General features: G+C 44.2%; 1 protein-coding gene across 4 annotated transcripts in view; it reads left to right on the forward strand.

Moving 5' to 3' along the window:
- The window catches only part of ZMYM2 (zinc finger MYM-type containing 2), a 65,842-nt gene that overhangs the window by 10,958 nt on the left and 39,050 nt on the right, over positions 1-15,834 (forward strand). For 2 of the 4 annotated variants that reach the window (XM_025046953.1, XM_025046951.1), the window contains exon 2: positions 12,575-13,434. In XM_025046953.1, coding sequence (XP_024902721.1) covers positions 12,585-13,434 — 850 coding nt within the window. In that variant the 5' untranslated portion in view covers positions 12,575-12,584. Of the gene's footprint in view, positions 1-10,315; positions 10,452-12,574; positions 13,435-15,834 lie in introns of those variants that run through there. The other 2 variants (XM_025046954.1, XM_025046952.1) reach the window with 2 other exon arrangements.

Below are 15,834 nucleotides of genomic sequence, written 5' to 3' on the forward strand. Positions count from 1 at the left end.
TGGGCAGCCGCTCCTCTTTTATCTCCATGAATTCGCCTGTCCTAAGTATCTCAAATAAATGGAACCCTAAACTGTTCACCCTCTCGTGCCTGGCGTATGTCATGTAGCCTGGCGTTTTCAAGGTTCGTCTGTGTCACAGCAGGTGTCAGAATCCCTTTCTTTTCAGGGTGAAGAGCGCCCCCTCGTGCATCTGCGCCTGCCTTCTGCTCCTCCCTGCTCCCCGCTCCCCGCACCCCTTCACCTGTCCGCTGAGCCTTGGCTGTTTCCGTCCTTTGGCCGTCGTGAATAGTGCTGCTGTGAACACTGGTCCCAAGTACCCATTTGAGTCCCTGCTTCTCACCTTGACAAACCGGAACTGTATGCCCAGTAAACAAGTCCCCGCCTGCTCCCCTCTTCCGCCCCTCGTAACCGCCCCCCCGGCCTTCGTGTGAAAGTTGGCTTCTTGAGTGTGATCGTACAGCTTTGTCTTTTCCTCTCAGCCCCGTGTCCTCAAGTTCATCCATTAGCATGTGATAGGAGTCCCTTCCTTTTGATGGCTGAGTTATCGTCCATCGCACGCGCCCCATTTCGTCTGTCCTTCCTCTGCCCGTGGACGTTTTGGTTGCGTCCGCCTCTTGGCTTTGCGAGCAATGCTGCTATGAGCATAAATGAGCAGGTGTCTCTTTAAGATCCTGCCTTCAGTCCTTCTGGATACCCAGATACCCAGAAGTGGGGTTGCTGGATCGTATGGTACTTCATCTTTTAAGTTCTTGAGTAACCTCCATACTGTTTTCTTTTGCTGCCCCTTTTTATGTCCCTATCAGCAGTGTACTGGGATCAAGTTTTTTCAACCAGCCAGTTTCTCCTCACCAACACTTGTTACTTTTGTTCGTTTGTTTTGACGTAGCCATCCTAATGGATGCGAGATATTTCCTGGTTTTCATTTCATTTCTCTAATGACTAATGACATAAAAATGATGCATCTTTTTATGTGCCTATGGCCATTTGTGTATCTTCTTTGGGGCTGGAGAAGTATCTAAGTCCTTTGCCCTTTGTTCGTTTGTTTTTGTTCTTGAGTTATAAGAATTCTTTCTATGTCCTGGATATTAATCTCTGATCAGATAGACGATTTGCAAATATTTTGTCCCATTCCCTTGGTTGTCTTTTTATTCTTTTGGTATACTGTTCTTTGCACAACAGTTAAAATTTTCAGCTTTGCTGGTGAGTTTTATACTTCCATATGCTTTCCCGTTACTAGGTAGTGTCCTTGGTTTCAGCTCGAACAATTCCTTTTATCATTTTTTGTAAGGCTGAACTAGTGGTGATGAAACCCTTCAACTTTTTTTTGTTTTTCTGGAAAACTCTGTATCTCCTTCAGCTCTAAAGGAAAACTTTGCTGGGTAGAGTATTCTTACTTGACAATATTTTTCTTTCAGCACAAAAGTTGTTAATTTTGGTGAAGTCCGGTTTATTTTTTTCTTTAGTGGCCTATGCTTTTGATGTCATATCCAAGATATCATTGCCAAGTCCCGTGTCGTGACACCTTTCCTCCATGTTTTCTCCTAAGATGTTTATAGTTTAAGTTCTGAAATATAGGTCTTTGATTCACTCTGAGTTAATTTTTGTGTATGGTGTAAGGTGAGAGACCTGTTGAATTCTTTTGTTGAAATGACTGTCCTTTCCTCAGTGGTCTTGACACCCTCGTCAGGCACTCAGCAAGCCTCCACGGGTTTCTTCCCGGGCTCTGCGTCCTGCGCTGTCGGTCTGTGTGTCTGTGTGTCTGTCTTCATGCCGGCGCCGTGCCGTTCAGTCCTGTAGCTTCGTAGTAGTTTCGCAGTCAGGACGTGTGAGGCCCCTCCAGCTCTGTTCATCTTTTTCAAGACTTCTGTCCCTCGAGATGCCACATGGGTTTTAGGATGAGTTTTTCTCTGTGTCAGACGTCCTTTGAGTCTTGGGAAGGATCCCATTGAACCTGTAGCTTGCTTTGGGGCGATGGTGTCGTCTTAACAACACCAACCTTCGGTCCCTGAGCGTGGGACGTCTTTCTGTCTCTGTGTGTCCTCAGTTTCTGTCAGCAGCGTACAAGTCTTTCACCTCTGGTTAAATTTATTTCTACGTATTTTATCCTTTTTAATGTTACTGTAAATGGATTGTTTTCCTAATTTGTAGCGGGATTGTTCATTAGCGTATAGAAATGCAACTGATTTTTGCATGTTTTTGTATCCTGAAACTTTGCTTATATGTTTCCTCTGCGTAAGGTCATGTCGTCTGCAGAGACAGCTTCACTTTTTCCTTTGCTCTTTGGATGCCTTTTGGTCTCTTTCTTGCGCAGTCGCTTCGACCAGGACTTGCAGTGCTCTGTCGAGTGACAATGGCAAGCGACATCTGTGCCCTGTTCCTGATCTGAGGTACATGGCCTTTATCCTGTTGCAGAAGTTTCCTTCTCTGCCTAGTTTATCGTTTTTTTTTGTCATGAAAGTATGTTTCATTTTGTCAAATAAAACTTTTTTCCCCTCAGTCGAGATGATCATGTGTTGTTTTTTTTTCCTCTTCAGTCTATTAATATGGTTTATCACTTTGATTTTCTTATGTCGGACTACCTCCGCTTTCTGGGGTGAATCTCGCTGGGTTATGGTCTGTACTCTCTTCACTAGTTACTGTTTTGTTGGGGACGTTCCCATCGACGTTCCCAGGGACCGCCGGCCTCTGCTGTGCGCGTGGCGTCATCTGGCGTGGCGTCGGGCACGCTGGCCGCACAGAGGGGGTAGGACGTGCTCCCTCCTCCCCAGTGTTTCTTTGGAAGTGTTTGAGCAGGAACAGTGTTCATTCTTCTTTAGATGGGCGGTAGCATTTACCAGGGAAGTCATCTGTTCCCGGGCCTTTCTTTGTTGGGAGATTTTTGATGACCGATTTAATGTCCTTGCTCATTACAGTTTTATTCAGATTTTGTATTTCTTCTTGAGTCAGTTTTGGTAGTTTGTGTATGTCTAGGAGTTTCCACTTTTGTGTTGGTTATCTAATTTGTTGGCATACTGTTCCTTGTACTCTCTTATAATTCTGTTTATTTCTGTAAAATTGGTGGTGATGTCCTATTTTCATTTCTGATTTTAATAATTTGAGATTTTTTTTTTCTTAGCTTAAAGATTTAATTTTTTCAAAGAACCATCGTTTCATTTTGTTGAGTTTTCTCTCTGTTTTTCCGTCTTTACTAATCTTTATTATTTCATTCTTTCTGCTAGCTTTGGGTTTATTTTGTTTACTCTCCTTCTGATTTCTTAAGGCATACAGTTTGCTTATCGATTTGAGATAGTTTTTAATGGAGGTGCTAATAGCTCTCAGGTTCCCAGCGAGCCCTGTTTTCACCGTACCCCGTAAGTTTTGACATGTTGCGTCTTTGTTTTCTTTCGTCTCAGAGTGTTTCCTCTTGCCCTTGTCATTTCTTCTTTGACCCATCGGTTGTTTGTGCCTTGTTTAATTTCTGCCTATTCGTGAGTTTCCATTTTTGATTCTGGTATTTATTTCTGGTTTCATTCATCGTGATCAGAAAAGACTATCGTTTTGATTCTTTTAAATTTATGAACACTTGTTTTGTGGCTGCGACGTGGCCTCTGGTAAATGTCCCGTGGGCATTCTGCCGCTGGCGGGCGGGGTGGTCTGTGTGTCTGGCAGGCCTCGGCCGTCTGTAGTGCTGTTCAGGTGCCATTCCCTTACTGATCTTCGTGTGGTGGTTCTACTATTTTTTTGTTCTATCCGCTATTAGAAGGAGGACACTGAAGTATCCAACTATTGTTATAGAACTATGTCTCCCTTTAATTCTGGGCATTTTTGCTTCACTTTGTTTTGGAGGCTCTGTTCACTGTGTGTGTGGTTGTAATACCTACTTGCTGGAATGAATCTTTCGTCAGTGTACAGTGTCCTTTTTTTCCTTATAACCCTTCTTTGACTTAAAGTTTATTTTGTCTAATACTACTATATCTGAGCCAGTTCTCTTTTAGTTACTATTTGCGTGAAATATCTTTTCCATACTTCTGCTTTTCATTCCTTTGTGACTTTGTATCGCAAGTGAGTCCCTTCTATACAGCGTGTAGATGGATCATGTTTTCTTAATCCAACCTGCCCGTTTCTGTCTTTTAATGTAATTTAATCTATTCACACTTAAAGTAGTTAATGAGGAAGGACTTACTTTTGCCAGTTTGCTCTTTGTTTTCTAGATGCCTCTATGTTTCCCCCGCTTTATTCTGTTACCGCCTTCTTTCGTGTTTGATTTTTTTCCTCGAGTGCACCATCCCCTCTTCCCTTTCTTCTGTGGTTTCCAGTCATTTTCTTAATGGCACCTGAGGATTACAATCATTATCTGAAACTTACAGTAACTTGCTGTGAATAAACCGACTTGGTTTCGACAGCGTACGCTCTGTGCGCTCATTATCGTATGCTGACGATTACCGTTTTACGCATTTGCCTTTTAAGTCATAGGAAAAAGAGCAGTTATAAACCACAAGGACGTTAAAACTGGCTTTCTATTTATTCAGTTAACTTCATTTGTGTTCTTTATTTCTTATGGCTTCAATTTATTCTCCAGTGTGTTTTTATTTTTGCCTTAATGCTGAAAGACTCCCTAGCATTTCGTGTTGGGTAGGTCTGCGGGTGATGAACTCACTTTGCTTTCGTTTATCTAGAATTGACTTGATTTCTTCTTAATTTTGGAGGAATTTTTGCTGGATATAGATTTCTCGGCTGACAGATTTTGTTGTTGTTTACCACTTTCAATATGTCATCCCACTAGCTCCTGGCTTCCGTGCTTTCTGATGAGAAATAAACTGAGGATCTAAACAGTCGTATTGAGCATCCTTCACACATGATGAGTCACTGCTCTCTCACCCTCGGAATTCACTTTGTCTCTGGGCCCACAGTTTGATTATTATGTATCTCGCCGTGGGTATTTCTGAGTTTGTCTGAGTTGGAGTTTGTCGAGCTTCTTGGATGGTGCATGTTTATCTTCATCATATTTGGGAAGTTTTCATCTAGTCTTTCTTAAAATATTTTTTCCTATCCTTTTCTCTTTGTATGATGCATATATTGGTACTCTTGGTATTTCACACATCCTTCATCCTTCGAGCTCTGTTCATTTTTTTTTTTTTTTCATTCTTTTTTTCCCTGCACCTTGGATTGGATAATTTCAAATATTCTGTCTTTCAGTTTACTGATTCTATCTTCTGCATGCTCACATCCACTATTGATCCCCGCTAGTGAATTTTTCATTTCTGTCATTGTAGTTTTTATCTGCAGAATGTGATTGCTTTTTATAATTTGAATCCATTTATTCGTGCTCTCATTCTGTTCATTTCATTGTTTTGCGATTCTCTTTAGTTCTTTGTGCTTGTTGTCCTTGAGCTCACCCACCATATTTAGGATAGTTGATTTAATATTTTTCACTTGTTACTCCAATATTTGGAGTTCCTCAGGAATTGTTTCTGTCAGATTCTTTTATTTCTGTGAATAGGGCACGCTCTTCTGTTTCTTTGTGTGTTTTATTCTGAGTGTGTTATGTGTAACTCTGGATATATAAAACTGGATGCCCAATTTTAACAAATTGCTGATTTTTACTTGTTAATGGATGGAGCTGTTCATTTTTTACTTTTCTAAACAATTTTTTTGCAAAGTGTATTTCTTGTTGTTCGTGACCATTAAAGTTTCTGTTCCTTTATCCCTGTAGTGAGCTAGGGACCTGACAAAAATGTCCTCAAATGTCTGGATGAGGAAAAAAATAAAACGTAGAGTTGTGTCTTATTAAATCTGATAGATGCCTCCAGGAAATCAGAGATCCAAAGTAGTGAGTTCCAGTCACTCCGTCCAGCTCAGTGCTTGCTTGGGTGGAGGGACTCATAACTTTCCACTCTGCCAATTTGTGTGACCTCTGTCTTCCTCTGTTTTTTATGTCCTAACTTGTGAGGACCTGCTGCCTCATTCCTCTGAAAATTATATTGATCAGGTTACTTCCTACCTTATGACAAGTTAATGTTAACCAGGTTTAAGTTCATTTGTAATCAGTCTTTCCGAATCTTTCTTTACTGTGGGTCCACAGGGTGCCTTTCGAAGCCTGCTAAGTCAGATGTGACGGCGCCTGCTCACTGCTTTCCCTGCCCAGGTGCCATTGAACTTGCCCCCTGTTTTGCCTGTCCATGTGGGTTTGCCTTTTTTTTTTTTTAATCTTATTTAGTTGACCTTTGGATAACCAATGTTTTGTATCTGTCTCCCATTGGCTATTCAATTAATTAGTATTAATTTCTACACGTTAATTTTGTATTCAGCATTTGACTAAATTATCTCACTGTAGTAGTGTTTTAAGCAAATTTTTTGGGTCTTTGAGGTAAAGGCATATAATTTGCATATAATTACAATTTTACTTCTATCACATTTTTATGTCTTTATCTTTCATATAATTTCATTGGCTGGTACTCACAGAACAATGTTATATTGTAATTGTGAAGAATATTCCTTATCCTATTTTGACTTCGATGATAATGTTTTTAATATTTCCCATTACGTTTGGTGATACCTTTTGGTTTGATATTTTATATATATTTAAAAACCTGTTCCTGTCTTATTGAGAATTTTTAATTCTTAAAAATTTAAATTTGTCATACTGACTCAGATTTATTATAAACGCTGTGAACATATGTTGACTAATACCCTTTGCTGTAGAGAAGAATTCACCTTAGCTTTCTAAATGCCATGAACATATGTTGACTAATACCCTTTGCTGTAGAGAAGAATTCACCTTAGCAACTCTTACAGCACCGAGAAAGCTCTTAGGCTTGTCAGTGGGATAATGATGTGAGTGCTTTTCTTGACTCAGTTTGAATGGTTTCCTTGTGCTTTTCTTTGAAAGTTCATAAGCTTTTCTCGTCAAGTATTGATACTTTCTTGTTATAAATTCCAACATTTGTAGTTTAACACCTTTTTTTGTGTGTGAGAACAAGTATTGTGTTAATCGATTCTCATTGGATCAAAATAAGCCCAAATAAAATGAAGCATTCGTAATATATAATGATTATTTTCATCCATTTGAGCCGCTATAAGAAAAATACCATAGAGAACAACCATCCGTTTCTCACAGTTCTGGATGTTGGGATGTCCAAGGTCAAGGCTCGGGTAGATTTGGTGTCCGCTGAGGTTCTGCTTGTCATCTTATGGCTGCGTCCTCGTTTGGCGGAAGGGGGAGGGTGCGCCCTGGGCTGTCCTTTCTGAAGAGAGCAGCGATCTCATTCACTCAGGCACTCATTCAGGAGGCGCCACCTCGAGACCTGATCCCCTTCCAAAGGCCCCACCTCCCATTCTTCCTTCCTGCAGGCAGGATTTCACCAGGGGAATCTCGGGAGGAGACACACATTTGGCCCATAACAATGGGAGCATCACGAGGAAATTTAAAAATTAGAAACTTACTGAAAGCTTGAGGTACAGGTAAAAATCGCCTGGTACTAGTTGAGGAGTTAAGGGTGTGCTAATTGGTTTCAGTTATCTCTGAATTGTAAGAAAACCCTGGGGAACTTTTTATACCGTTTACTCTAGGGAAAATTGAAGCTAAGGGCAGTGAAGTTATTTGCTCAGTGTTAAATAGCTAATTAGAATTGGCTAAATGGAGTAGATTTTATTTGGATTATGTACAAGTGGTCATCTTTGAATTGGATTGTCCTTTCTTTATAGGACTAAAGTGTTTGCTGGTTGAAACATCCTCTCAGTGGTAGTAGAAGAGACCAAGTTTATCTTTAGTCCAGGATTTGAAAATAGCTGTTCTAGTTGAGTAGTTTCTCTGTTTTGAGAGGTGGGTTACTGTGGAGCAGTGTATGTGGTGACAGCCACAGCGGTTTATGCTGAGGAGAATGGCTTGCTCCCTGGCAGCCACCAGAGGGTGCTGTGCAGTTAGTTGTAGCTTTTCTGTGCAGGAAATTGCTGTCTCTTGGGTTTGGGATAAGCTAACACAGGGAAAGCACCAGAGAACTATTGCTTTAAAAGCCTGTGCATTTCCTAACATCAGTAGACTTACACGTCATTCCTCTGAAAATTGTTAAGCTGATGAGGATCGTTCCTACCTTGTGTGACAAATGAACATTGACACAAGTTCAGTTTCATTTGTCGTTTAAATCTCCTTTTAGCCTGGCACTTTGGGCTTGTTATTTCTTCCATTTGATACACATGTATTTTGAATGCTGATTTGGTTATTGTTTTATTGAATGGCTATGGCCTTTTTTAAAAAATAAAAAAATAAAAGCTTTTCTATATTTTGTTGTTCAGTACTCACATATTATGTAGTAGTTATGAATATTCAAATCTTGACCCCTGCAACTTCATCCGTTTTAAGTGTGGTGTGGAGGGGAGCGCATGGAGACCCTGGACCGCCGGAGGGAGGAACCAGCGGTCCCCAAGCAAATTAAGCCTGAGATGTTGCCGGAGCGAGTGACAAACCCGAGGCTGTCCTGCTTCGGGCAGCTCGAGAGACGGCGGGATTCTCTGACAAAGACAGTCGTGCTGGCGAGGACGGAAGGCAGCAGAAGAGGAAGACCAAACACGAGAGGGCCCGACTCCGTCAAAGAAGCCGGAGGCTGAGTCTCCAGGAGCTGAGCAGGGCTAGGACAGGACACTGTGGACGCCACTCATCCATAGGGTCGCCGGAAGTCGGGGCCGGCTTGGTGACATGCACTCACACCACTTCCTGGCTGTGGTCTTGGGCGGCTTGCTTTTGGGGATTGGTTTTTAAAAATCTGTGTAAGGAAGATAATGATTTGACTTTAGGAGGTTGTTTAATGTCTAACTGATGTGACTATTTGGCTTATAATAAGCATTAAATAAATGTTAACTGTTACTGGATGAATGTACTTGGATTTTTAACAAAATTTAATTGAGCTATGAAAATTTTGAATCAAATGTTATTCAGCATATTTTCACTTTTGAAACTTCTGTAGCTGTAACGTTAAAAATTTTCTTGTCTGCTTAAAATTAAGCAAAGGCCTTGCACGAAGAAAGGTTTCTCCTAGCCCATGCTATGATTTTACCATGCAGAAGTCTTCCTTGCTGAGGAGCTGTTGGAGAGTGATGCGTGTATATTTTAATTTTTGAAAATTAAACGATAATTGGTAGCTCTTTGGGAAAGCAAATGGTCGTCCCTTAAGATTTTAAATAGAATCATCCGTGTCCATTAGAGCAGGTGTAAGCCTATCTTGCCGGTTTCCGACATTGGCCCTCGGTCCTGGCGCGGGCACGGCCATCGCCCTGCGGGGAGGGACAGTCGGCCTTGGTCGGCCTGGGAATCCAGCCTCCCGATGCCGTCGTAGGCCCGGGCGCTCCTGACTGACGTGTGTGAGCTACCGTTTCATTGTAGGAAAAAGTTCTGTTTAACTCAAAGGGGCATCGTCACAGTCGAGTGAAAATAAAATAAAACCTTCCCTGCGCATCGCCGAACCGGTGAGTGGACACACGCCTGCCGAGCGGGGCATATGCCCTCCGGCGCCGAACTCGGCCGGCCGGGCGCCCAGTGGTGCGAGGGGGGACGCAGTGCCTAAGATGAGGGCCAGTTAAGTGACATGTTAGTTGGCGACGTCCGGTGGTTGAAGCGAGCATGCCGGTGTTTGCCGTCTGGCTTCTCGTACGCACTTGAGACACCTGGGCTCCTCGGAGCCTGGGCGCTGTTTCGGGGTCCCCTCCATTCAGCGAGAAGGCGGGTTACCTACGCTCTGTCCACAGCGTTCCGTGGAAGGGCGGCGCACCCCCATTTAACATCTGCGAAAAGCGCGTGCCCTGTGTCCCTCGCGCGTCCGGAGAGCGGGCGTCCCTTCATCGTGGGCGCTTGTCAGCTTTCCGTCACCTTCTGCTTTGCCCGTTATTCGCCCAGGCGTCTTTGCAGACGGACGCGGAACGTGAACGATTGCGGCGTGTTGAAAGCGCCCTGGTGCTGCCACGGACTCGTGGAAACGTGCGCGTGTAGGGGTGTGGGTTTGGGGGGATCCACGGCACCGCACTGATGCTCTGTGTTCCGCACCCGTTTGCAGTCAGCGGTGTATCTGCAGGGCTTTCCATGCCAGGACGATCTACTTTCTGAAAGCCCCCCGACCCTGGTCTGTTGACTGTCCCCTCCTGTCACCACCCTTGTTTGAGCTGTCGTCATCTCTCGCCTGGACCGTTGGCCGTCTCGCGGGTTTGCTCCAGTCTTACCTCTTAGACCCCGTTTCCCACATAGCAGCCAGAGTGACCTATTCAAAACAAGTGAGACGAAACGTCAGCCTTTTGGTGAAAACGCTGCAACGTTTCCTGCTAAGGTGAAATCCACACTCTCGCCTTCAGAATCCACGATTTCTGGTGGCAAAGGATGTTGACCTCGTTTGTTTATTGATTTTCCTCAAGCGCCTAAGGCAGTGTCGTGTGCATTCTAGGTGCTTCGTCTTTGTTCATGCCGTCAGCGAGTGAACTTGTGGGCCTTGGTGAGTTGCGTTGTGCCTGTTTTCATATTTCGCCTCATACTGTCCTTCCTCGCCTACCTGTTCCAGCCCCGTTGGCCTTTACTCCACTGCTCGAATTGACCCGCCTCATTTTCTTTAGGCTTTTTTTTTTTTTTTAAGAGCTGGAAAGCCCTGCCTCCAGTTATACCGCAGCTGGATCTTGGCATTTCTGATTCCACTGTACACGTCACCTGGTCTCAAAGAGGCCTTCTGTGGTCACCAAAGTAGTTACCTCTTTATCACTGTGTTATCGCTCTTTTTAAAAAGTTTAGATTTTAACCTTAAAAATAAGTGAGAAATCAAGTTCAAAAATTAAGAAAACGCACCGAGATGTATAGTGAACAATTTCTCCATCTGTGTCACTGTCTGCCAAAGCGATCGCTGTTATGTTCATGTCTTTGCCTTCCAGAGGCTCCTTATAACAGTATACGCAGATGACAACATCTGTGAAGTCCTAAGTGTTCCTAAGCTAGTCATTTTTCAAACTGGGCTCAGCCCCTTTGTTAGAGCAAGAGGATTTCAGAGGGTTTACGAGTTGGCACTGGGGCCCTTAAACCGTCTCTGTGGCCCGCACACCCCCATCCCCTCACCTCAGATAACCCTCTGAAAATGAGGCTCCGTGTGTGAACCTCTTCACATTGCCAGCCTCCCGTCCGCGGATGGCCTGCAGTCCACTCAGCCTTCATTTCCCCTCTCGTTTTCCCCCGTTGGTCTCTGAGATGAAGGTGAGTCACGTCTGCCCATGACCCTCTCTCCATCGCTCAGGAACTCTCCTTCCTTCCTCCTCTGGCTCTTGACTGCCGTCTCTCCGGCTTCAGCACAGCCCTGCCCGTGAAGTCGGCGCCCAGAAGTGTTAGCCCAATGTGTAGGAGGGTGGTGACGAGTTAGGACTGCTGAGCTCTGAGACCCGAGTGTGCATTCTGGCTGTGTGCCTTGGGCACGAGTTTTCAAACCTTAAAATGGGACGCATGTTATAGCTATATCGAGGGTTGTTTTGAAGATATAACTAAAAAGCGGATTACATTTATTTCCTGTGGCTATTGTAGCAAATTACCACAAACTTGGTGGTCAACAAGTTTTCGTACAGCAACAGAAATTTATTTTCTTAGTTCTGGAGGTCAGAAGTCAGTAATCGGTGACCCTGGCCTCAAGTCGAGGTGCCAGCAGGGCCGTGCTTGCCCCGGAGGCTCTGGGGCAGGAAGGCTCCTTGCCTCTTCTGCATTTGGGGACCGCCAGGGACTGCCAGCGTCCCTTGGCTGCATCACCCGGTCTCCTCCAGTCCCCCTCTGTGGCCGCGCTGTCTCCTGTTGTGCCTGTGCCCCTCCTACCCACCGCCTGAGGCACTTAGGGTTGCGTTCGCGCCCACCCAGGTAACCTAGGTAATTTCATTCTTAAATCCTCAGCCTTAATCACACCTGCAAAGCCCCTTTCTCCAGGTAAGGTGACACAGTTCCAGGGCGCAGGACCTCATCTTGGGGGGCCTTATTCAGACTGGTGCGTAGACTCACACACAGCACACTCAGTGCCTGGCAGATAGGGTTTATGCCTTCTGCGGGAGGGGCGGTCAAGAAAGGCTTCAGCTTCTCAGAAGGGTTTAACCATCCAGTTACCTGGGTCCCCTGGGGGCCGAGGAGTGTGAGAAGGAGTTTTTAAGCAAGACGAAGTAAGAGAAATTGGGGGTTAGACAGTATTATTTTATTTAGTACAGTGGATAAATGGGCTAGGTGTATACAGAAGGGATTTTCGTTGTCAGACTTTGGTATTTTCCTGTTCATACGTGTGTAGGAAGCCTTACCTGTTTTCGGTGTTTATGTTCATAGGGTGAACAGAGGTGGAAGGAGGCAGCGGGGGTGGGCATGGACTGCGTGTTCCGGCTGGAAGCTGGGTGATTCCCTTTTTATATCACAAGAAGTTCACGTGTGAACCGATTAGTGAATGAGAGATCACAGAGTGGAGAAAGTTTCTCCATCAAAACTCTCCTGGATGGTAGATAAGAACCGTTGTCATTTAGAATGAAAAAGAAAGTATAAGGGTGTTTAAAACAGCGAGGGTAACGTGAAGTGTCATGACTGACGTCCGTGCTTTCCTCTCCCTGTCTCTTCCAGGTCCCTTGGCATGGACCCGGGCTCCGTGGGCGGGTTAGACTTGACCGATCAGACTCCTGTTTTATTAGGGAGTACGGCCATGGCAACCAGTCTCACCAATGTCGGAAATTCATTCAGCGGTCCGCCTAATCCTTTGGTTTCTAGATCTAATAAATTTCAAAACTCTTCGGTGGAAGATGACGACGACGTTGTTTTCATCGAACCTGTACATCCTCCCCCGCCTCCTGCACCCGTGGTCACCGATCAAAGAGCCATAGTATTTGCATCGTCGAAAAACGAAGAACTGCAAGGAACCGATTCCAAAATCCTTCCTTCCTCAAAAGAACTGGCTTCTCAAAAGGGAAGCGTGAGTGAGACGATTGTCATTGATGACGAAGAGGACGTGGAAACAAATCAAGGGCAGGAAAAAAATTCCTCCAATTTTATTGACCCTCGGAGACCTCCCGAGACTAAAAACAGAACCAATGATGTGGATTTCTCCACCTCCACTCTTTCAAGAAGTAAGGTAAATGCAGGAATGGGTAGTAGCGGTATCACCACAGAACCAGACTCCGAAATTCAGATTGCTAATGTTACCACCTTAGAGACAGGCGCCAGCTCTGTGAATGATGGCCACTTAGAAAATACTGACGGGCGAGATATGAACTTAATGATTACACATGTAACGTCACTGCAGAATACCAGCTTGGGAGATGTCTCTAACGGACTGCAGTCAAGTAATTTCGGTGTTAATATGCAAACATACACCCCATCTTTAACTTCACAGACCAAGACTGGAGTAGGACCTTTTAATCCTGGTAGAGTGAATGTGGCAGGAGATGAATTTCAGAATGGAGAATCTGCCGCTCATCACAGCCCTGGTAAGCCGTGGGTGCTCGCCTACCCCGTGTACGTGCGTTTCAGCTTCGGCTGTTGCTTTTCCATCGTAGTAATTGGTGCCACCTCGGTTAGTTTATTCATGTAAGATATGTCAATTGTATTGCTGTGTAAGTTTGAAATCTTAGCTAATGAGAGCTATAAAACCATGGATAGTATTTCTCCACAATTATTAGAAAACCAATCACAGGAATTTATGTCTAAAGGATTAAAGAAGTACTCTTTATATTTCCTGCCACTAAACTCTCACAATTTAGCATCTTATTCGTCATATACTAGCTTTTCACTAATATGTGTTTAATCGTATTGTTTCAATGTGTAGAGAACAAACAAACTGCATACTTACGGAGCAATATGCTATTGTATAATAACTGTGCTTAGACTGGTTTCTACTTGCTTTGTGTTTAATTTTGACTTCTGAGTCCGACTTTTACTTACCAGCATTTCATTATATTTTTTTATATTCGAAGTTGGTAAATTTCTTGACTGTTCGAAAATTTTTTCTGTGGGCAACTTTGCTCTGGCGGCAACATGGCAGACTGGCTTTGTCACGGCCGAGCCTGCGTGTCCCTTCTGTCCCACCTGCCCCCAGCCCGTGTGTGCATCTGCCTCTGCCCTTCGTCTCCCCCACCCCGTGGGGTCCCGTCTCCTCCTCCCACCATTCAGGCCCATTAGCGACTTCCTCAGCCCGAGAATCGTGGAGAATAATAAGAAATGACTGAAACCTAGGCAGTGGAGAATGCTTGTGAAATGCCAGTCATTTTTCTTGTTTACTTATTCTTTTTTTGGTTATGAGAGTAATAGCTAATATTCAAGTATGTTCGCAAAATTCATAATTAAAGAATGAGTGGAAAGACCCCTATAGTTTTGCTGATTGAAGATTAATGCTCTGAGTGGTTTTCTTTCACTCTTTTCCCTTTGGTTTTTAACTCGATTGAAATGCAACTCTCTCATTTTGCTTCTAGTTTTTCCCCATTTATCATTACACTGTATTTTCTCATACCAGTGACATTTATACACAAAAGTTTTGAGGGCTGTGCGGGTGAGTTGGATGACCACTCCCACGTTTGCTTTTCCCATGTTTTGCTGTTGTAGGTCTAAGGTGAACATCTTTGTTTAGATTTCTGATTATTTCTTTAGCATGTATGCCTAGATGTTACGAGGCCAAAGACTATCACTGCCCGTTTCCCTAAAGGTTTTTGATTTAAAAACTATATCTGGTTTATAGTGATTTTGAAAGAAATGTGTTTATTACTTGGTTTTGAAAATTTTTCATTTTCCATATACACTGTGTGTGTTTACATACACTTTTTTTGTAGGTAGGTCAGTGTGTGTACGTATGTGTGGTGCCTGTGTGTGTGTGTGTGCGCGTGTGCAGTATGCTTGAATTTATATGAGCTTTTTTAAGTTCTAGAAATAATATTGTCATATTGCCTTCCAGAAAGTTCTTGCCAGTTTATACTACTACCAGCTGTATACTAGAATGTCTTTCATTATAACCTTCCAGCTCACATAAAAGTTTAGGAAAGGATGATGCTCACATGATTTTTAAAATGGCAATTTTGTCTTTCTCGCAACAAGTATATTAAAAACATTAGAATGTGAGAAAGGAACCAACATTCAGTCTCACCGCTGAGACGGCGCACGGATTGTGACCTGGGCTCATGGGAGGGGTGTGGTTCTGGTGGTTCTGCTGGTTCTTCACGCTCTCCCCTCACACTGCCCCTTTAGTGCCCGGCAGGGCGGTCTCGAACTTTCTACCATATCAAGCATATATGTTTGATTTTGTTAATTCTCTAGCTCGGTTCCAGTCTTTACTATTTAAGTAACTCTTAAGAATATCCTTATGCACGCATTTTGGGATACTTATTTCTTGAGGAATATTGCTGGGTCAAAGGGACGTGACAAGAACCGTGTTCCGGTTTACTCAGACACAAGGGAGTGCAGAGCAGTCCCCAGAAGACCTCAGCGGAGGTACCTGCTGCTCTTGCACTTGTCACTTAGCTCTGTGATCACGTGCCGTTCTTGCTGGACTGATTCGCCTGCCATCTTTTGATGTCTCTTGTGTAAAACAGAAGGTTTAGGTACAGTGCTTAGGTCCCTTCTGTTTCTGGAAGTCTTGGTTTTGGAGGAGGCGAACGTCGGAGAGGAGGGAAGTGTGAGACCTGGGACACGGAGAAGTTGCTGCTAGAAAGTCAAGTTAATAGATGCCCCCGAGTTTAAATAGGCCCCTTTAGGTATGTGTGCAGATGGCAGGCGCGCAGAATTGAGAGCCCCGAGCGGCCGCTCCTCCTGGAGCACGTTCCGGCGCCTTTTACCGCGGCTTCGGCGGGGCTGCCGCGCGGGTGGTGTGCGCATCCCGCCGGGAGGTGTGCGCGTCCCGC

The sequence above is a fragment of the Pteropus alecto genome, unplaced genomic scaffold (assembly GCF_000325575.1).
Source record: "Pteropus alecto unplaced genomic scaffold, ASM32557v1 scaffold80, whole genome shotgun sequence".
NCBI classification, from domain to species: domain Eukaryota; kingdom Metazoa; phylum Chordata; class Mammalia; order Chiroptera; family Pteropodidae; genus Pteropus; species Pteropus alecto.